Genomic DNA, 22001 nt, shown 5'->3' with positions numbered 1-22001 from the left:
CTAGACATCCCACCTTTCTGGCATAAATTCTCTATTAGAATTTCCTTTCTCTGATCTTGCTCACCCTACTTTTGGAACACACTTCCTCAAGGAGTACTCAATTATCAGGTTATAAACTAAAGATGCATTTGAAGGTTTTGGCTTTTCTGATCTTTCTATAGAAAGGCTGAGAAGGGACACACTGGTATTACAGGGAGAGAATGAGGAAGGGGGTGCCAACTGTGTTCCATTTACATTGTCAGTGGGATAATGTTTTTTGATCTGGAGATAGCTGATAGTTCTCTGTGCATTTACTTTTGAGGGAGTGTTGCAGATGGTATTTTATAAACTGTATGATAAAGGTTTCATAGTGTTTAGGAAGACACAGGCCACTGCTTCCATCTTCCTCTTTTCTGACTGTCAGCTGCATCCTCCTGCTGCTGTTTGCTGGGATCCCGTAAGAGTCAATTTTTAACTTGCCAAAATGGCAAATAAACATCCACTACTTTTGGTGGGGATAGTCTTCTACCATCCATGCGAGGTAAATCAGTTTAGCAAAGGCTCTAGCAAGCACCAGGGCCAATTGGTGGGAGCTGGAAGATGCTATGAGATACCTTCTCCTTTTGCCAGCAGCCAGTTCATGTCAGCTCTGTAGCACGTGAAATTTTACCTTAAATCAATGGATACATAATATTTCCTTAAAAAAGAAAACATGGTAAGTTTTATCACTGTTTTCAGCATCTAAATAAACTGGAATAAACCAGTGTTTGTGCCTAACCTAAAAAGGAATTTTAAAATGACTCTGGTTGTATAACTGCAAAGGAAATAAAAATGCTATTTAGAAATAAAACCACAGTGACCTGGAAGAGAGAAAACTACAAAAGATTTCTTGAAGTGTGCTGACTCTAAAGCAAAACTGCTAGAACCTAAACTTAATAGGATGGTTTCATAAGAGATTTTTTTGTGTGTGTCAATGAGCTTCTCTTCTATTATCTGGAAAAAACCTGCTCTCCATTCAGTCATTTGCATTTCTGTTTTCCTCTGCCTCGCCCAGGAGTAATTCTTAGGTATTACAGACCATCACTGCCTCCTGGTAAGTCTATTCAAGTTCCCTTGCTGAAGAAATAAGCCTTTTCTTTAAATAGAGATCATCTATTCAATAAAGCTTAGAGGTTTTTTGGGCTTCAAAATCCTGTTTTGCACACAGTAGTTTTGGTTTACAATGCATCACTTTATATATGCAGAGCCCACACCGTTTGCATCTCGAGACAGAATCATCTCTTATTTTGTGGGAACACAGTAGGATTTTGCTTCCAATTTTGTAATCTCCTCGAAAGTATAAGACAAAAATATACCTAGATTTTAATTATTTACATTAATTTAAATAAATGTTCCATTTTCTTGAATATTTAGACATAGGTAATTGTATAGCTTGGAAAAAAAGAAATCTTCCTATGTTATTTGTTCAGCAAAGGGCTCAGATATTTAGAATCACAGAATGGTTCAGTTTGGAAGGGACCTTCAACATCAGGATCCAGCCTCTGCTATGCGCAGAGACACCCCACACTAGATCAGGCTGCACAAGCCTCCTCCAACCTGGCCTTGAACACCTCCAGGGAGGGGGAATCAACAACCTCCCTGGGCGACCTGTTCCAGTGCCTTCCTGCCCTCATGGGGAAGAATTTAATTACTTTCTTAATGTAATATATGCATATAGTTTTCTGCTCAGTGACAAGGCAAGAGGAGGTTAAGGTGTAACCCAAAGGGCAGGGTGCCTGCTGTAAACCTCAGAAGAGCACAGCACTTCTCTGCTCTGACACCGATTTCCTCTGTGACCATGGGAAAGTCCTTGAATTCAGAACTAACAAAGCAGACAAGTGATGCCTGGACACTGATGTGCAGTCCTTATGGCCCCCACCTTGCTTCTCAGGGACCTGGAATGCATTCCTCTGCCAGATTCGTAGTCCACCCTGCCCTCAGTCTGTGACAGTTGTTAGCACCAGATACTGCAGAAGAAGGTTTAAGTTACCCTGCTTACCTGTAGCTTGGTGTAATTGATATGTTGAAGCCTCCGTATCCATACAAGAAGGCAGGATGAGAACCATCCAATTTAATTCCTTTCTTGTGAATAATGAACATTGGGATCTTAGTACCATCTTTGCTGGGGTAGAAAACCTAAGGCAAGAGAAAAAGAAATGTGAAATGCTGTTATTGTCATAACTCTCCACAACTGCTGTTAGCAAGAATCAGAGGTGATCACTTCCATGGTGTCCAGTGGGTAAAACTTTCCAAACCATCTGCACCAATTGCCCAGGTCAGACTCAGTAATGGCATCACCTGCTTGGTTGCTTAATAGCTCTGGAAAATGTCTCAAAATGAGACAACAGAAAGGGTATGACAGTATCACTTTTATGTATCTTGTCCATCAATTCTACGTACAAGAAAGTTTAAGAAAATGCTACAAAAACCCTACACAATTCTCTGCAAGGGAAGGCAGCAATTGTGGAACTTCAAGAACTGCATGGTCCATCATATATGAAAGTAATAATGCAGCACATGCTTTCATGTGTCTGTTACTGCCAGAACACTGTGTGAACTTCCAAGCTAAATTCCATGCACACAAGCATAAGCTCCAATTGCTTAACACAGATCCCATACACCTCATTGTTTTGATGCATGTATCTGCCTGCTCTCATTTAGGACCCAGTGTGTCTTATTTTGCCAGTCAAGCAAAACCGTGGCTGTGAATGCAGTTTATGTCATGAAGATCTGGTTGACTACTTTTCATTGCTTTGGCTGCAGGCTCTTAATTTGCAGCTTCTAGTCTAATTAGAACAAAACATTAGTAAATGAAGAATGACATTCTTACTGTTTTGTTGCATGTTTACAGCCTCTGTGCTTTTAAGGAAAGAGACCTACCACACTTCATAAAGCACATGATCAAGAGGACCTATTTTTATAACACATGAACCCCAACAGTAACATGAACCTGTGCAACACATTTATTCTGAGCATTGCCTGTAATGTGAAACATGTCAATGGCCAGTTGAAGGCAAAACAATCACATTTAATTTTAGTTTAATCACTGCTACAGAAATGTGAGAAATTTCCAATGAAACCACATCTAGCTCTGAGGGCTTCACCAAAACCTGCAGACATATTCCAGATAAAATTCAGTGCTTCACAGCTCCCAGCAGATGGAAAAATTCAGAACAGCCTGAAGGCATTTTAACAGAGATTAAATCACTGTTTCCAGTCACTGCCACAATTCAACTGTATCTCTACTGACAAAGCACTTATCAGAACTCACAGCAGTAGAATACCAAGGACTTTCATTTTTTAGTATTTAGCTGATTACTATAAACAAATAAAATATCTGATGGACAGAAGTACTGCTGAGGCTGGTGATCAGTTCTCATCAACAGTTAAGATTAAATATCATACCATTAAATTAAACTTTTAAAGGAAAGCTCAACAAGAAAAAGATGCATGTCAAGGTGACATTTGCAATTTAAGTTTTCTTTGCTCCTATCTTTGCTAAGATAACAATTACCTCTCCCTCCAAAATGAAAGAATAGGAGAGGGGGTAGAGTAGAAATCAATTCAGTGAGACACCAAGATACGTGAAGCTATTTAAGCTTCTCCATATAGATGATTTTCAGCAACTGATTCAATCTCACCTTTAAATTAGGTGTTATCTCTGAAGCAAGTCCAATGGTTTATTCATGTAACCAATAAAGGGATGTGCTTCTATCTCAAAAGATTAAGGTAACCTGGAAAGGGCGAGTCCTAAAAAGAATGTCCCATGGTGGTATTTCATGCCTAATTTTAGAAGCTGTCAGCTTATACATGAGTAAGTGCTCATAAAAGGGTACTGCTGTTTTCTGCTTTATCACAGCTAGGAGTGATCCACTTGTACTGGCCACATTATATTCCTCATTGCTCAGGTATTTCCAAACAAAGATCCTCACATCACTACGGACATCATTAGCACACCTAAGAGGATGAGAAATTAGCAAAGTGATGTTGGAGGGAAAAGGACTGGGGACAATGCTTCAGGCATATTGTTATGAATGATGAAACTCATCATTCAAGGAGGAACATGCTAAAAATAAATCTTTTCAGCCTCTGGGAACGCACCAGCAATGGTGTGTGGCTGACAGGGCTATTCCAGGACCATCCTGCTGGAGCAGCACAGCAGCCCTCCAACAGTTGTGGCTAAATTGATCTCACACTGATGTCCCTGTCACATGGCAGAGAGGTCTGGGTGCCACAATCACTTTCAATTTAGATGCCAGAACCTGGGGCATAAATTTATAATCCCTGTTCTTCTTATGACCCAGGGAGAAAGTAACACTGTTCATACAATTACTCATCACTACAAGCTCCATGAAGATTAAGCTATAAGCTACACAGTCTTAGCCATTCTTCTTTAGTGCATTATATATATATATATATTACACAGTCTTCTTGTTGTTTTATTTAAACTTAGCATTTGAAAGCAATTTACACTCAATTTTCACCAAAAAAAGACATTGGAAGTTTACTTCCAAGACAGTTTACAGAGTAAGTTTTACAAGTAAATATAGTTAAAGGCTGTGTGACAGGATTTGTAAATTTACTTAGGAGTTAAGTAGGATAAAAAAAGTCTGTGCATTCACTCCTGGGGAGGTTTGTTCTCCTAATTATTATTTGTTTTAAAAGTACAGTATTTATAGCAGGTAAATCTTCCCTTAGGGAAAGGGGGAACACAGACCTCAATGCAGAAAGACTCAAAGTTTATCCACTTCTGCCTCTGCAATGCCAAGAAGCATCCTCTCTACCTCAAGTCACCAGGGAGCAAAACTACCTATTTTAGCTTTTGAAAAGGTAAAAGGATTTGAGAAGGGATGAAGTTTCTCTTTCATTTGTCTACAGAGATAATATAGTCAGACATTAGAGACTTACACATATAACTAAAAATACTTTTGGCAATCATCCATGATGCACTTCCCTTATGAGTAAATACGAAACCAGTACCTCTGAATATCAAAGGAAGTGATACCATCATCATAACAAATAAAGAAATAAAACTAATCTGCTTGTGCCACGTAATTAAGAATACCTAAAACTACTGAAATTGAATAGAAACTTCCATTTAAAAAAAACCCAAAAACCTCAGCAATTTTTGAGAATTCAGTTTCACTTTTTCTTCCTTTCATAAGTATTTTCTGTATTTTTATATGGAGAGATGAAAAGATGTAATTGCAACTGTTCAGGGGAAAAAAATGCATGAACACTTGAAATCATCAAACCTAAAAATCCTTCTAAAGCAAAAAACAACCTCAAACCTGTACAGATTTAAAATTAACTTATCAAGGTAAGCTTCAAGATGGGTTTTGATATACTGCTGTAAACCAGAGAATTAAAATTAATATTATCCAGATATAGTGCACACAATTTTTAAGCTGTGAACAGTATCTGAATGTCCAGAAAACTTTTCTAATTTTTCTTACTCACTCATTAAAGAGCCAAGAGAATTAAAATCCAATTAACAAATATTGATTTTTGGCTTTTCAGAAAGACTTATTTAATTTATGAAAAGAAACTCTTGACTTCTGGGACTTGAAAACACCTCCTGAGTAGGCTACTTATTCTTAGAAAGCTGCTAGTGATTCTAAAAATGTCTCTGAGCCTCTCTTTCAAGATTAAGTACACATACCAGAGATAACAATTCTTTTCATGTCTTGGTGTGCTTGAGCAAAGCCAGGTAAGTTACACTTGTCATTAGACTGACATTCATGTAAAATCATGCTGAAGAGTTTTACATCAAGCAACTAAAAAGGCATGTAAGTAATGCTAGAATATTCCTTATTAAAAAAGAACATCCAATAATGACGGTTTAATAACACCAAGAAAGTGCCTTTAAAATGAGTTTTGTTGCTATGTTTTCCATACTGGTTTAACTGAGATTATTCCTTTTCATCTGAAACAGATCTGGGATGTAGCAGTCTTGTGGTATTTAGCAATTGTTCTCTGTTCCTAGGTAGGACTGGTTGCCCTCACACCTGGCTGCTGTGATTCCACTAGTGTCCACCACAGAGTTACCAGCAGTGCTAGAGAAGCACAGGGTCCTGCTGAGCCCCAGCAGACACAGACCTGGCTGTGCTGAGCAGTGAATCAAAAGGAATGACTGACTTCAGTTTTTATTCCCTGTAGCAGCATTTCAAGCATTCAGCTTCAAGGAAAGTATTTCTTTCATTAAGTGTAAAATGAAGATTTCTCTTCACACACTGTTTGCATTTTGAGATTTGGGGAAGAAAAGAGTAAGGAATTAATTATAAATGACTTCATGTCACTCATGTTTCCCCAAACATCACAAATGTGAAAGACTCACCAGTTTAAAAATCCTGCCCAACTATTTTTGAAAGATGACTGGAAGAGTAAGCTTAAGGGAACAGTCCATGGAGAAAGTTTTCTGACACAGATGGTGGTATCAAGGTGCTCAGACCTGTATTTAAGTGCAGAGATAATGGCACCTGAAGCTGAACAATGCTACATAGCAACACCTCCCACTCCCAAGTCCAAAGAGCTGCTACTCAGTTCCTCAGAGAGGAAAGTCACCAAGACCCTGCCTTCATACCAGCCAGTCTGAATGCTTCAGCATTGGCAGCCAGGGAGAAATCCCCTCCCTAAGATGCCAGGGCAGAAATCTCATTGATTCAGACAGAATCATGTGCTGCCGTGGACAACACCTCCCTCATCACCTCTGATCTTACAAAAAAACTGACACCAGTCTGGGGCTAAAGACTATATATCTAGCACATCATGAGCAAAATATTTATTTATATTTATTGCAGCAGTGACATGGACCCAGGTATACAGCCACCAGTGGCCCACAGGCAGCCCTGCCAGAAAGCCAACAGCCACCTATAAGAGCAGCTCAAACTAAGCATCAGTTTTTGGGTTCCTACACACAGGATGAACCAGAAGTCAGGAGAGGTAATACAGAACTATTACCACTACACAGCAAATCCACAGGATCTGAGGTTTCCTTTCTTCAGAGGGGGAATCCTCATCAATCTTCTTTAAGCCTCTTAAATTAGCTCCAAAGCAATTCTGTGTGGGTTGTAAAGCTTGCTTAATGCAGAACTGGATGGGGGCCAAAGTAACTCAGCACAGTAAAAATTCATGCAGGTAAAACCGAGAAAGAAGAACACTCACCACACACATTTGCAAAAGCGCTACGAAAATAATCAGGAAACCTTTTAGAAGTAATTGTTTCACCACCCACCCACCGGGACAAAAAGCAGCCTGGTGCTGCTGGAGGCAAAGTGCCAGGAGATGGTCTTTTAGAACAAATGCCTCCTTAGAAAGTCCAGCTGCCTAGCTGCAAATGACTGCAGGGAGGTATCTCACAGGGAGGAGGGAGAGCAAGAGAAAATACTGCCAAAAGTTCAGAAATACTGCAGGACCAGCATGGCAGAAATTGTCTTTAAGCCACACATTTCTGGACTACTTAAAAGGCAGCATTCTGTTTGCACACAAGCTTAGTGAGACATTTCTAACCTGAAAGACTTCTTGGCTCTTCTCAAAACTTTTACCCTCTGCCCCTTTCAGTGTGATCTCAGAGCTTCCTGCAGCAGAATAATTAGCACCTACTATGCTAATATGTTTTTCCTCTTCTTTTATCAATTTGCCTTAAAGAAAACTTAGTGTACAGTGCAGAGTCAGACAGATATCAGCTAGGTAACCCTTACCTTTTGAGCTAAATATAAATTTCAGTCATGTTAAACAGAAAAATCCCAGGGACAATGTTACAGTCCCTTTTCTTGAATTACCTCTGTGCTCAGACATTCAAGAAATATACTATTATGAAGTAATATAGCAAGAGACAGAAAAAGGGTTGTCTCAATGGAAGTAGCACACTGTTTTCAATAAAAACATAAGTAACAGCTGCTGGTTAGTGCAAGTTCTTTCACTAAATCAAGCTTTACTTCACTGAGAAAATTGCTCTGACAGGAGACAACCCACTGCACTCGTGTGTAGGCATTAGAAAACAACACCACTCATCTTTCCCATGCTGGAAATCAGTTAAAGTTGTAAGGACAAACACTGGAAGAATAAAAACGTAGAGGCAACATACCATGGGGTAAGCAAGGGGGAGACCTTACCTTATGCAAGCTATACCACAATAACTGCACTTATTTATGCTTTATGCTGTGGTAGGTGCACAAAGCTAAACCAACATGCTGAGAAAGGTCTATTCACCCAAACAGTAACTGGTTAATTCAGCTTTTTTGTTTCTGCTTTCATCTTGCTCAAAACTTGCTTAGTTACCTCAACACAGTCTCACTGCTGAGCTTCTGTAGGACGAGAGGAAATGGGGTCAAGCTGCACCAGGGGAGGTTCAGGCTGGATATTAGGAACAATTTCTTCACAGAAACAGTGGTGAGGCATTGGAACAGGCTGCCCAGGGAGGTGGTGGAGGCACTGTCCCTGGAGGTGTTCAAAAAAGGGGTGGACGTGGTGTTTCAGAAGATGGTTTAGTGGTTGGGGGTTGCAAGGTGGATGGTTGGACTTGATGATCATGAAGGTCTTTTCCAACCTTGATGATTCTATGATTCTACGAGCTTCAGGAAGATGACACAACCCCTGCTGGTTTTTCTCCCTAAGGCAGGGGCATCTGCATGGTTCAGGGTGCCCAAATTTCACCCACAAACCTGTATCCAAAAATTCTTGCAGGGAACAAATTCCATCTTGACACTGGTAATGTGAAGTGCCCAGCTTGTGTCAAAGCTGTAAGAGGACCTACATATTCCACTTCCATTGCAAAGACTTTCACTAGCTGGACAACTTCAGAGCATTCTGCTCTCTTCTTCCTTAGAGAATCATACCATGTTTATAGGTATCAAGTTGGCTACCCAAAACCAGAGGCATTATAAATCATTATCTACCTACAAACAGTTGATACTCTTAATTTCTACTTTTTAGTTTTAAAAGATCATCTTCACTGGACAATGTGTGTTTGAAAATCAGTCCTAGATCACTTATCCTGTCAATATTTATTCTGAAGAACTTTCTGAAATAAACAGATCACTTGAAAGTACTCTGAAGCACTTCTATGTGCAGTTTCTCACTCAAATTCTAAGGATCAGATGCTATTGATTTCAACAGTTGTGTCTTGGTGACCACCCCCTTGCTGTGGAGACAGTACTTGAGGCTCATCCATTGTTTTCTGAGTTGCAGAACTCATTGCACAACGAAGACAAAGGACCCAACAAGTAGCAAGAAGTAGAAGAGAATTATGAAGTTTTCTGACACTGTTGTAACAATACTTGGGGAAAAATGAAGCCAAAGCCAGTATAAAGCAATCCAGCAAAAATGCCACTTGATGGTGTAATTTCCAGACAGCCATCACGACCAAGGCTTAAAGGTACTTCATAAAAGAACACCAAGAAGTGTGTTGATGTATCCCTATCATACTGTTGAAACAAGGAAGAGAAAGATCAACAGCAAAAGAGGAACACCTGGGATTTTTTCAGCCTTAAGACAAAGGACATCTTGTAGCAATCCCTTCTTGGGCAAAATGAGACAGCAAAATGTCAAACCTCGTGGCAGTCATGAAGAATTCAACTACTTGTAAGTCAACAGATCAAATGTCCAAGGATGTCAACTTCAATGAATGCTAACAGTTCAAAACCACCAGTAAATAGAATCAAAAAGTCATCGATGCCCATATTGGTAAAAGATTCCCTGATTTTAGGCATTCTACCATTATGCTTTGGAACTTTTCCACATCTTGTGTATTTTCAGCTGTTAGCAGTGACTACTGTGCACTAGTATTTTCAAATATAATTGACAAATTGGGTGAAAAGTAATCAGTTCAGGGAGCTGCCAGGGAGAACTTATATTTTACAAGCCATAACTAAGGAAATAATCTATTTCTTTGTATCAATTACAAATCTAGTTACTATGAATAATAATGATACTTGTAACAGGCTTCCCTTGTCCCATAAATTTCCTGCAAGTTGTCTCAAGGACAGAGCAGAAATAATTAACCTAAGGAAAGCTGATATTCTATCAGTACTTCTGGGCAGTGTTGATCAAATCAAATCAAACCCTAAATGAAGATGTAAACTAGATTACCCTTAATAAAACTGCACACTGATGAATTTGTACTGCATCAGAGGCAGACAAAAGCCAACAGAAAAAACCTGACATAATTAGTGACTGAACTGTTTCTGGGTGGAAATGGAACTGCTACCTCCTTTCCTTTCCCTTGGAAAAAACCAGCAAGGTTATGTTAGAATGTCCCAATGCTTTATATGCTTTCAAGAAGAGGGGCTTCCAAAGTAGAAGAACAGAAGACAGAGACTCTGAAAGAGAACATGTGACTCCCCTTCTTGCTGCCTTCTGCCTTTCACAAATACATGATTGGTTGAGAGACGTGAAGGTTGACCAGGGAGTTTGCATCTATAATAAAATCTACAGAACAGGTGGTGAGATACATTAAAAAATTCACCACTTGCACTGAAATTTTGTATTAGTTCCATTTCAGAAAACTATTTAAATATTAAAAATTTACATGTTAAAATTAAAAATAAAATATTTTATAACTTGTCTATATACCTCAGTGGCCTTCCAGTGCCTGAAGGGGCTCCAGGAAAGCTGGGGAGGGGCTTGGGACAAGGGCAGGGAGGGAGAGGACAAGGGGGGATGGATGAAAACTGGAGGAGGGGAGATTGAGGTGAGACATGAGGAGGAAATTCTGGAGTGTGAGGGTGGTGAGACCCTGGCCCAGGTTGCCCAGGGAAGCTGTGGAAGCCCCATCCTGAAAGTGTTCAAGGGCAGGTTGGATGGGGCTCTGAGCAACCTGGTCTGGTGGGAGGTGTCCCTGCCCACGCAGGAGGGTTGGAACTAGATGATCTTGAAGGTCCTTTCCAACCCAAGCCATTCCATGATTCTATGCTATTTTATTCTCAAGTAGCATGGGCCTCTCTAACAAGTAAACAACTAATTACTATTGTCTGGCAAATTTGCTTAATTTTAAAACCGATTCTGTGACAGAGACAGATAAGCACATGCACAGACAACTCTTACTAAAAGCCAATCTCCTTCTTTGGAAACCTAACGATTACTCAACAGACTCAGATGGCACTGCCAGCATAGCACCAAAAAAGAACCAGAAGAGTCTGGGTGTCTTGGTGGCCTGGTAACAGAATTCATCATATGTGCCTGCAAGATCAATAGCTCAAATGCTGACACAGCCCAGTGCTGACTGACAGCTGCAATGATTCAGTGACCTTTGCTAGCTATGGGAATAAAACCAATGCTTGTGGTACTAGAACGACCTGTCCCCAGTGTAGCATTATCATCCCACTTTAACATCCTCCTGGGAAGGCTCCATGAGGCAAAGGAATGGATGGGCAGATGGATTTGCCAGCATTTAATACTATTCGAGATATTGGGAGTGGGGTCTTCTAATTGACAGAACAGAAACATGGAATCATACAATTGTTTAGTTTGGACGAGTCCCTTAGGATCATCAAGTCCAACCATTAACTGAGCACTGCCAAGTCCACCAAATGCTGATGTTCTAACTAGCTTGATTAAGCTTTCAAGCCACATCTGAAGCCTCAACTCTGAGGATCAGCAGAAGGAGGAAGAGCAAACCACTGCCATTAGAAAAGCAAACCATCAAAGCATATTCCCAGTGCAACACCTCATCAATGTGCAACTGTGGACAAATTTCATCCTGAATGTTTCTGCTCCTGTAGAATGAAGCTAATAATTACTCCCTACCTTTGAGAAATCAAAGATTCCCACTGAGAATAATTAAATAGAATTCTTACTTATCTTGAGAATAAGGGAGTTAATTAAAATAGTAATATGTTCATGGTTAATTACTGCAGGTGAGATCAATCACAGGAGTGAATATGAAAGCTGGAGAAAAAAGAGAAGAAACCTTCAGTGACTTGTTTAGAAAGAGGACACAAAACAAGCATTTTCACAACACATTCTCATTTTAATCTTTCTGTATCAGCAAAGAATCTACCTACTGGAGGCTGCAACACACGTGTTCATTAAAGGTGTCTAAGTGAAGGACTTTTTAATCTTTTACCTAATGGCAAAATGTATTTTGCCATTCATTGTAAAAATCAAACCTATTTTTTATTCACAATTATCAATGCAATCATTTAGGGCATGGGAGGCTGTAAATCAATCCTTTAAGGTCCAGTACAATTGCTTAAGCTCTTGTTTAAAACTCCTGTGTGTAAAAAGGGATTCTCTACACTACGTTCAATGATTACAGCTCAGTTTCAATTCATGTTATTTCAGCTTGTTTTGATTAATTCCAAGAAAGAAAAGGAGCACAGAACACAGCTTGGGATCAAGTATGCCAACTAACATCTCCACACACTAGAAAAGTGGAAAACAAACCACTGAAAATTCAAACAGGAGATGTACTGAACAAGACATAAGAATAGTATTGCACAATGACTTTTAGTTGAACTACTAAGCAACTGCTTCTCTCATAGGCTTTAAACAAATGAATGTTTCTATAATACCTTGAGCATGAAGGATCTACAGACTCTAACATTTTTAGAAGCTCTTCAATTCCCTGCACACTTAGCAGAAAAATAAACAATCTAACTTTAAAAGCTTGAAAGCAGAGAATCACAAAGCCTGTAAGATGATCCAAATGTATTTTAGTAGTAGCCCTCACAGTGTGGGATCTGGTACTCTGCTAGTTCTTCTGGCAGCTCTCTGCTCCTCCATCCCAAACCACATTTCCATTGTTGTGCCTTCTGCTGAAAAAAATCTCCCAACATCCTAAACTATGCAGCAATCCCCCATGGTGTGGGAGAAGGGGATAAAGCAGCCCCAGACTTTGAGACCTTAAAGAAGGATTTGAACTGGATCAGTGAAGAAAGCAATGCAAAATCCTATCAGTTCATCCTCTTACTTGGAATACAGAGATCTGGTTTCTACTTCAGACACTTAGGGAATATCATGGTCTGCCAGAATTACTGGTGTGAATTATCTGAAGTGCCTTGGAAGGGGCTGGTTATATGTAAGGGGTGTAGAGTCAACTGCTACTCCTCTGCTCAGGCACAAGGATTTCAGAGTTCAAGAGCATGTAAGGTCATTATGGGAAATGCTTCACTTGATACTCTTCTAGACACCAAGTCCTTCATACTGACAATTTCCCCCCTTAAAAAGGAGTGTGATGTGGCTGCAAATGTGTAGCATATTTAATGCACAAACCCTTGGCTTTCGGGAAATACAAGGCTTTGAAACTAGAGGACTATGTTTTCAGTTAAGTGTTTCTTCACTGACCTGCAATTAGAAAAGGTAATGGCAGATTGAAGAGTTGATTGTAACAACCACAAGCCAAGGGTGCAAGATGCTAAATTCCCATTGGCAAACAGCCAGTGCTGCCACAGTTGTCACTGTGATTTTGTTGATGTCCTCCAGAGTGAGACCATTATCTTGGCACCGATCCCACAGCCATTGCCAAAACACTGGCAGAGACCAGAGCTGAAGACTTAAGTCTTCTTCCTGAGAGCTCTGATGGATGCAGCTCACAGCTTATTTCCCCCCTGCAAGAGGGCAGGTGTCTGCCACACTGTGGCAGGCACCTAAAACTAGTGTATTTCTTCACACCCCCTCCCACCCCCATATTTCTTCAATTTTTTCCTCATTGCAATATGGAACCACAAGTATATAAAAGGAATAAAATAGGAACAAAAACCAGTAAGCAACTTGTTTCCTCCAAGTATTAACTCCTCCCTCCCATCCCATGAGATTGAGGCAGGATTCAAACCCCAAGTAGTCTTAGAAGCAAAGAAGTCCAATACCTCAACAATCAATCCCCTTTTGGCTGTGCTGGATTCTCAGGAGGAGGAAGAAAAGTTTGCCAAAAACAACTTACTTCCCTGAAGAAAAGGGGAGAATTGTTTGTTTCTGCTCAGAATCCATGTAAAAAGTCCATGCTTCTCTGCTCTGGTGTGAAAGTGCTTTTTGATAACAAAGATAAAATCAGAGGTCCTGAATTTCTCTCCAAACTCCACTGATCTATTAATATATACTTAAATAAGGGAAAGAACCAGCAGTAAGAGCATCTCCATATCCGCACTGAAAAAGTGTGATACTGTCAGCTCTTGCATTGCTAAGCAGGTTGAGCTTAATACAACTTTAATGGGACTCTCCTTTCCTCTGCTGCCTTCTGCTACTTTTTATTTTGATGAGGGAATCTAATGCTCATGGAATGACCCCACCAGCAAGGGCAAGATCCAGGAATAGTGAGGGCAGGTGCTACAGACAAGCTTCTCCCACAACTCTGCCAATCAACCCAGAGTCTGACTCATCTTCTCTCAGTATTTTCCTGAAACAGAGATAAACCCCTGTGCCAAACTGCATGGTGTACAGTTCCACTAGGAATTAGAATGACTGTAGGCAAATTTTCCACCAACTTGAAAATCAGTGCTGTAAGGGCTTGATGATGGAGATGAAAGACTGAACAAGAAACTTCTCAGGAAAATTACTCCATATATAAAAATAATTTCTGCAAAAGAAAGAGGAGGAAATTCATCCCGGCCCCAAGAAAAGAAATAACCTTTTTAAGACTTGACTCTGCAAAAACATCTAAACAGCAGCTGCTTTTAAATCAAACTAAGTTGTAAGAGCAAGCTGTGTTATGAATTTTACTGTTCTCCTGCAAGGGATAATCCCAAGTGCATTTGTCAATAGCAACATCTATTTTTGGTTCATCTCAAATTGTTTTAGTGACAGGAGTGGAAGGTATTCAAAGAATGGCGAAAGGAGCCAAATGACATTTTTATTGTTGCAATTTCAACACTTACAATCCTCCATATCAGCCTAAAAGTAGGTGAGCTGTGAGGCAGGCCAGAAGACTGTTCATCCATTATTAGAGTGTCACTCAGAGGTGTTAATACAGAGAGGCATATAAGAACTTAGTTGGCAACTTCATAAAGATAAAATAAAGGCTTTTTATTTCAAGCAGCAGTTGAGTTATTTATGAGGTAAAGAGCTCACAGGAGGAGTCGTTTGAAAGTTCCTGCAGAACTGTTTTTCCCTCCTGTAAAACTCACCCCAGGCTATTTCCTGAAAAAGTCTGTCATTGTGATGGATGAAAGTGTGCATGGCAGCAAAGACAAATTTCAAGAAGTGTTTGGCAGAGGAAAAGGTATTAACGTAACTTAATACATCATTTAATAGAAGTAGCCAGGACACATTTCTGGTGCTGTGGCAAGCTTTTTAAACACTGACATTTTCAGGAAGGTAATACAGAATCTTTCAGAATATGGGCATCAGACTATGCATTTGCAGGGTGCCACACACAGTCAGCAACCCACGGGCACGCTCTTACCCTGGTGCAAACGTCAGGTATGTTGGAAGAGCTCTCCCTTCAGTGCAAGGTAAATTGGCCAATTTCTTCTTAGTTTGGGCTGCCAAAGGCTAAGAATTTAACCTCAGGTACTACAAAGCAGCTGCTCTACCATAAATTTACCTAGTGTAGTAAACTTTATCACAGGTCCACACTTGCACTGCAGAGCGTCTGTGAAATACTGGCAAGAGGAAAAGAGCAAAAAAGCAGGCACTGTGGCATTTTCCAACTGCCATTCAGGCAGGTTTCATATCCATGACACCTTACACTTCAGTCTCAACTCATTTATGTTCACAAAGTGCTAAAGAATAACAATTCACTGAAGTTTCATGTATGCTATGCAGGCAAAGCTAGGAAGATTGCTAATCTTAGTAGCTATTTCTTCAGTTATGTGAGAATAAAGGAAGAACTTTGGCAGGAGACCTGCCTTTCATTAAGGACATGGATCAGGACACAACCAGCAACATTCCTCTTTACTACCTAATAATTCAGAAGGAAACTAAAATTATGAAATAAATTCTGCAGCCTTTGCCTATTCTCAGTATATTCCTTGCATTACCGAGTTTCTTTCACAATTCCCTGCAATGTTGCCCCAGTTTTGCACTGGTTCTGCAAAGCTGGCATCTAGGTTGGCAGCCACTGACAAACTGCTTTGATAAGTTGCCATCTCCCATTCCCTCCTCCAAGCACAAGCATCATCAAGGGGCCAAGTGGGACCCCACAAATGGAAATGAGGACTTGAGTGTGGCCAAAGTGTGCAGCACTGGCAGCCTGAGTAACAAGATGACCAGGCAGTCCCAGCCCTGACAAACAGCCTCTTCCACAGCTCAGCTGAGATTGCTCCACAGAGCTGAATGATACGAGAGACTAACTTCCAAGATACCACCACATTGAGATCATTTGTTGATAAAAGGCAAAACCAGGTGAGTGGTGAGCCAAGAGTGCTCTTTAGAAGCACTGGTCCCAGTGTAGCTACACAGGTCACATTTCTCTAGAGCTGGTACTGACCATGAGTGTGCAAGGAGAAAACCAGAGACCATGCCAGAGATTTCCACTCCATTGCAGCCTAGCAGGGAAGCTCTGCCAGCCATGTACAAAGTGAACACTTCCAAGGGCAGAGCAACACTGTGCTCCCTCCTGGAAATTATCTGTATTTCTGTTTCACTTTACCTCAACTTAGCACGTAATTGGTTTAAATGTAAAATAAGATCTTGTTTTTCCGGACATTTATGCTGTAAAATTTAATTTGCTAGAAAAATAGATTATTTCTAATTTAAGGCAACCCCTTCTAAACCCTTTTTAATTACATTTTATCCTTCCGAGTTTGGTGGCAGTATCACTATTGTATCAAGTTCTTTCCCAAAGACAATGCTGTTTTCTTTCTCTTTATCAGCTTCCCTGAAGTTCTCCTGCAGAAGCCCATTCATGAACTTGAGTGAAGCAGTAAAACCATATTTCTCCACTGCCTACAAGCCTTGGTCTATCACACACTCACCTACTGGAGTCACAGCAAGTTGCCCTGGTAGAAGAAATATATAAACATGGAAAAGCAGCAGCCTGATGTTCAAACAAATACCAACGAACACTATCACATGGGAAAAAAAAATCCAGAACATATTGCCTTATAATGTAAGCTGACTGAGGATTGAGCCTGCTTTGTTACTTGCAGTGGCATCTTCTAACCTCCCTAACAACAAGACTTGGTGGAATTTCTTCAGAACACACAGATCTTCAGACTGGCAACTCAGGATATAATCAAAACACTCTCTCCCTTGGACAAATGCAATTTTGTTAAACTCTTATGTAAGTGATTACAGCAAGACAGAAGGATTCATGTTTATTACCTGAATTGTCTGGTAAACTGAAGGATCAAACCCTTTCACAGTCACCTCCCGGAAAACTTTTGGCTCCAGTTCCTCTTTGGTCAGATCACAGTGATATATAATACCTAAAACAGAGGGTGAGTTTATCAGCTTAGTGATTAAAATGATGCTGGTTTAGACCAGCACTGAATGGCAAAGATACCTCAGTGGGGTGAAAACCAGTAGCTCCAGGCACATTTTTTCAGTTAATATATCATTTAACACATATACACATGCACTTCATCTAGGAAGAGCACAAAGCCTTTCTGTGAATAAAGAATAATTCTCACTGAACCCACAAAGCCAGGTATGTGGGTTAGGCAAAAATGATTTGTTTTCATCAAGTTACACAGCACTTACTGAGAATGACAATGCTGGGAGAAAGATGTATGAAGTCAATTTTAAAACACCTCTTCTAGAGCCACCTGACTGAGAATACATCTATCAAGAATTTCACTCAGTCAACATTTTTCTCTTTAGGATAAAATCCTTTGAAAATACAACTCAAATCGGCTTCGAGATAATGGGAAGAGCTGAGCAGCCACTTGAAATGGTGGCAGACCAGCACAGGTTGCATATGCAACTGAGTGGGATTTGGTATTGTTTATTTTACATTCTGATCCTGCAGGTTTAAATCAACTTCACTTGCCTGACTTGCACTTCTGATTTCCAAGGACTGTGCACATGAGAAACTTTGTCTATAAACAGTACAGGATTTCTAGGTCGCAGCAGAGGCAGAATGACAGAAACTGTAGCAATCTAGACACTCCACAGATGTGTACTTAGCCAAGAAGAATTTTGCATTTAGACTGTAAATCACATTTCCTGTCATTCAACCCTAGTAACATTTGAGCATGTGCCATGTAGTGGGACTCTCATGTTTGCACACTGGATAACATACTATAAAATCCTAAATTTCATGGATATACTACAAATATATAGCATACATAAAACTAACCTCAATATTATTTTTTGCTTTTCTGCTTTATAGCAAGCTGGTCTCTGTAAAATTTTAAACATATATGAGGGAAAAGAACACCAAAAGTTAAGGCAACAAGTCCTCCATAGCACCCTCAATGTAATAAAATTAACCAAGGTGGACAGGACTTGATTGAAATACTTGATTGTGTATATTTTAGAAACCTTCACGAAACCAGAAGTAATTATTACAGAGGTTATAGCTAAAAAAAATTTATAATGAAACACAAAATCATGAGGAAGCATATCTGATACAATTGTCTCATTAAATAATTTTTATAGATTGTGGAAAATAAAAAGATAGAGATTGGCAAAGCAACACAGATGAAAAACAGTCTTTCTAATAACTGATTAAGCTTCTTTCTGTAATGGTGTATTAAGAGGAGAATAAATGCAGGACTACTCTGATCTGTTTGGAATTTTTTCCCTTCATTTGTCACAAAATGAACAGCAAGCCTAACACAGGGTGACAGGCAGAAACAAGCATTAAAGCAGCATTTTCCTTAAAAATCAGGATCCAGAAAGTCGAATCAAAAGTCAAAAGGAAAGCACACCAGTCAGACACAGGCAGAGCAGTCATTTGACACTTACATACGGCTGCTCCAGCTGGATAATGTATTGGCAAACCTCACACACAGAGCAGGCAGAATAGCTGCATATTAGGAAACCACATGATGAAGCATAAGCACAGTCAGAGACTGCATTTCAGGACTCAATCAGTCCAATATCTCAGTAATGTGTAATTGAACCCCTGCTCAATCTGCTGTTCTGTTACACTGTTAGTGGCATGGCAGTTCACAGAACCACAGAATGATTTGGGTTGGAAGAGACCTTCAAGATCATCTAGTTCCAACCCCCTGCATGGGCAGGGACACCTCCCACCAGCCCAGGTTGCTCAGAGCCCCATCCAACCTGCCCTTCAACACTGCCAGGGATGGGGCAGCCACAGCTTCCCTGGGCAGCCTGGGCCAGGGTCTCACCACCCTCACACTCCAGAATTTCTTCCTAACGCCTCACCTAAATCTCCCCTCCTCCAGTTTTAAGTTAATTTCCAAAAACATGGTAATGTTGGGGCCTGCACTTTTTTGCTGAGTGCTAAAGGAATTCCAAACACCAGAGTGCTCACTTAGGTGTGTGACTGGAGTGGACAGCAGGGATAACCGTATTTTTCAGGGAATAGCAAAAATTATTTTATGGTGGCAGCATCTATGGTTTCAGAAGTGCTCTGTTCATTATTTCATATACATGTTTACTACCACTTTTGTTGAAAGTATGAAACACCAGTATGTTCATCTGCTCTAACGAGGCTATGCATAAATGAATCAAAATGCTGTAAGAAGGAATTTTTGTGACTTCTATTTATGTTCTTCAAAATTGTGAGGGAAAACTACATTGAATATATTAACAATTGTCTTCAACACAATTTGCAAACTTTTATCTTGCTGTATGAAGCAAGAGCTGTGAGAATCCTACAATTTCAGCTCTAGTACAAGCCAGTCGAGTAATTTCTCAATGCAGGTCTCTCAAATATTTGTAGGCATATTATTTTAGACTTTATGGATCAAGGACTGGTTCATTTTGAAGTGCACAACCACTATTCACAACATGGAAGCAGTTTTATCTGCATCTTAGACATCTTAGACATATCTAGCAACAGAAAATGAGAAAGATACCGTTCCCAGGACAAGGAACAATAACTAAGGGAAAAAAACAGTCTTACCTGGAGATAAAAAGGAAGTGAACTGATAGAATATTTCTGTGTCCTTCTTTTGGCCACTGTAGCCCACAATACTGCCAACCTCTAAGGGAAAAGTCTTGAGATGAGCACCAGTAGCTAGGTCATGAAGCTGCAGGATATTCTTCACATCGTGCAGATAGCACAAAACCAGGAAGTTGGACCTCACACAAGCAACCCATTCTGCAGAGTGTGGGAAAGAAAAACAAAGTCACAGAAAATGCAGTGAAAAAAATATGTGTAAGAAAGAAAACAGTTACAATCTGATTCTACAATTCCTTAGCATACCTTAATACATACACCAGAACTTCTAACATTCATTGACTTTAACACCCAAATTTTAAAAAGTCACCTGCCTTCTGAAACAAACAAAAAAAATGAACCCAAAAGTAAAGACAGACATTCTTTGGAAATGCACTAACCATGGTGCTTGAAGGTTATTTAAACAGACACCAAAAAACCCAAATTCTTTAAACAATATAGTTGTGCATTGGGGGTCCTTGTAACATCAATACTGTTCTTCATTTCAATGCAAAACCCAAACAAAACACTGATCTTTGCCAGCAAAAATTCATGGAAATGCAAGAAAACCACAACAATCATTGTGATTTAGACTAAAGCTAAACTTAAAAGAACAGACTTGTGATCTTGTGTGGCACAGAAAAGTATAAACCTAGAGGTGACTATTAATCTTGTTATTGCCAAAGTATTCAGGAGGCTGTTCTTGTAAGCAAGCTCTACTGGGTGTAAGAAAAGGGTTATTCTGAGGTGATATTCTCACAGAATCACAGAACTGGGGTTGGAAGGGACCTCTGGAGATCACGCAGTCCAACCCCCTGCTCAAGTAGGAATCCCCTAGAGCAGATCCCACAGGAACACATCCAGGTGGGTTTGGAATGTCTCCAGAGAAGGAGACTCCGCAGCCTCCCTGGGCAGCCTGTTCCAGGGCTCTGGGACCCTCAGAGTAAATAAGTATTTTCTTACATTCAGGTTAAACCACCTGTGTACCAGTTTTAGATCTCTACTGACAGATCTATTTATTTACTCATGCAGGCAGACTGAAACCTTCTCACGTCTCTTAGTATTCCTGTCATTTAAGAAACCAGATATCCTGCTTTGCAACAAAGGTATTTCAACTTCTTCTAATTAATTCTCTAATTAAATGCAAACAAGACAAAATACACACAGGTAATGAGGGACAGGTTTGGTTTTTTTTGTTTATAGGACTAGGTGAGGTGGTGATTCTTGTCCTTTTCCAACTATGTATGTCCAAGTTCTCCCCTGACAAGTCAGACTGAAAACCTAAATCATGGGCAAGGTACCAGCATCAGACAATGCCTTCTCTTATCTGCTGGAAACAAAAACCAAAAAGATGGAATCAAACGAGTAAAAAAAATCAGACAGGACTGACTGGGGCACACTGTAATGTCACAGTAGCACTGTTACATTATCCACATTTTAACAGTTCATTCCAGTTTCCCCAAGACCTTATAAAACTAAGTATCTTGAATCCACAGAGTTGGACTGAGGACACTTGCAAATGCATCTTTGCACATTCAGGTTCCAGTCCAAAAGTTCAAAGTGGTATCATGTGCCCTTTCCATTAGGGATAACAGGCTCCTTCTAAACTGAAGGTTAACACTGGTTACTCTGTAACATTTAACTTCTTTACCAGTCCCAGCTGTCATATACAGTTCAGGTCTGTCAAGACTCCCCAAGGCTCAAAGACCTTCAAATCTTAATAGCTCAACAGAATCTACTTTCCTTTTAGCTTGTTCCTGAAGGACCAGGGAAATTTAACACTAGTTTCTAGCCACATGAATTTATGCTACATAAACACCAAAAATAAAGCTTTACTGCTCCCTTCTTCCCAAAGACCACCTGGGTATTTTCTCTCCCAAGACCTTCTAGCCTAAATCTGGGAATTTTTGAACCAAAGCCCCAGAATACACCACTAATTGAAATTTCAAGCATGAAGCCATTACCTGAAATAATAAGATCCAGCACATCATAACACTGTCTACAAATCAGTAATTGACGTGTAATTTTAGCT

At 40.0% G+C, this 22001-nt stretch overlaps 1 protein-coding gene across 1 annotated transcript in view; it reads right to left on the bottom strand.

Annotated features, from left to right (window-relative positions):
- The window catches only part of PREP (prolyl endopeptidase), an 85921-nt gene that overhangs the window by 12693 nt on the left and 51227 nt on the right, over positions 1-22001 (bottom strand). The window contains exons 9-11 of the mRNA XM_051613111.1: positions 19934-20131; positions 17218-17321; positions 2018-2154 (exon numbers count right to left, since the gene is read on the bottom strand). Coding sequence (XP_051469071.1) covers positions 2018-2154; positions 17218-17321; positions 19934-20131 — 439 coding nt within the window. The remainder of the gene's footprint in view (positions 1-2017; positions 2155-17217; positions 17322-19933; positions 20132-22001) is intronic.

Source organism: Apus apus, chromosome 3 (genome assembly GCF_020740795.1).
Source record: "Apus apus isolate bApuApu2 chromosome 3, bApuApu2.pri.cur, whole genome shotgun sequence".
NCBI lineage: Eukaryota > Metazoa > Chordata > Aves > Apodiformes > Apodidae > Apus > Apus apus.
The sequence above is the reverse complement of the archived record's forward strand: the minus strand, read 5'-3'. Positions and strand labels throughout refer to the sequence as shown.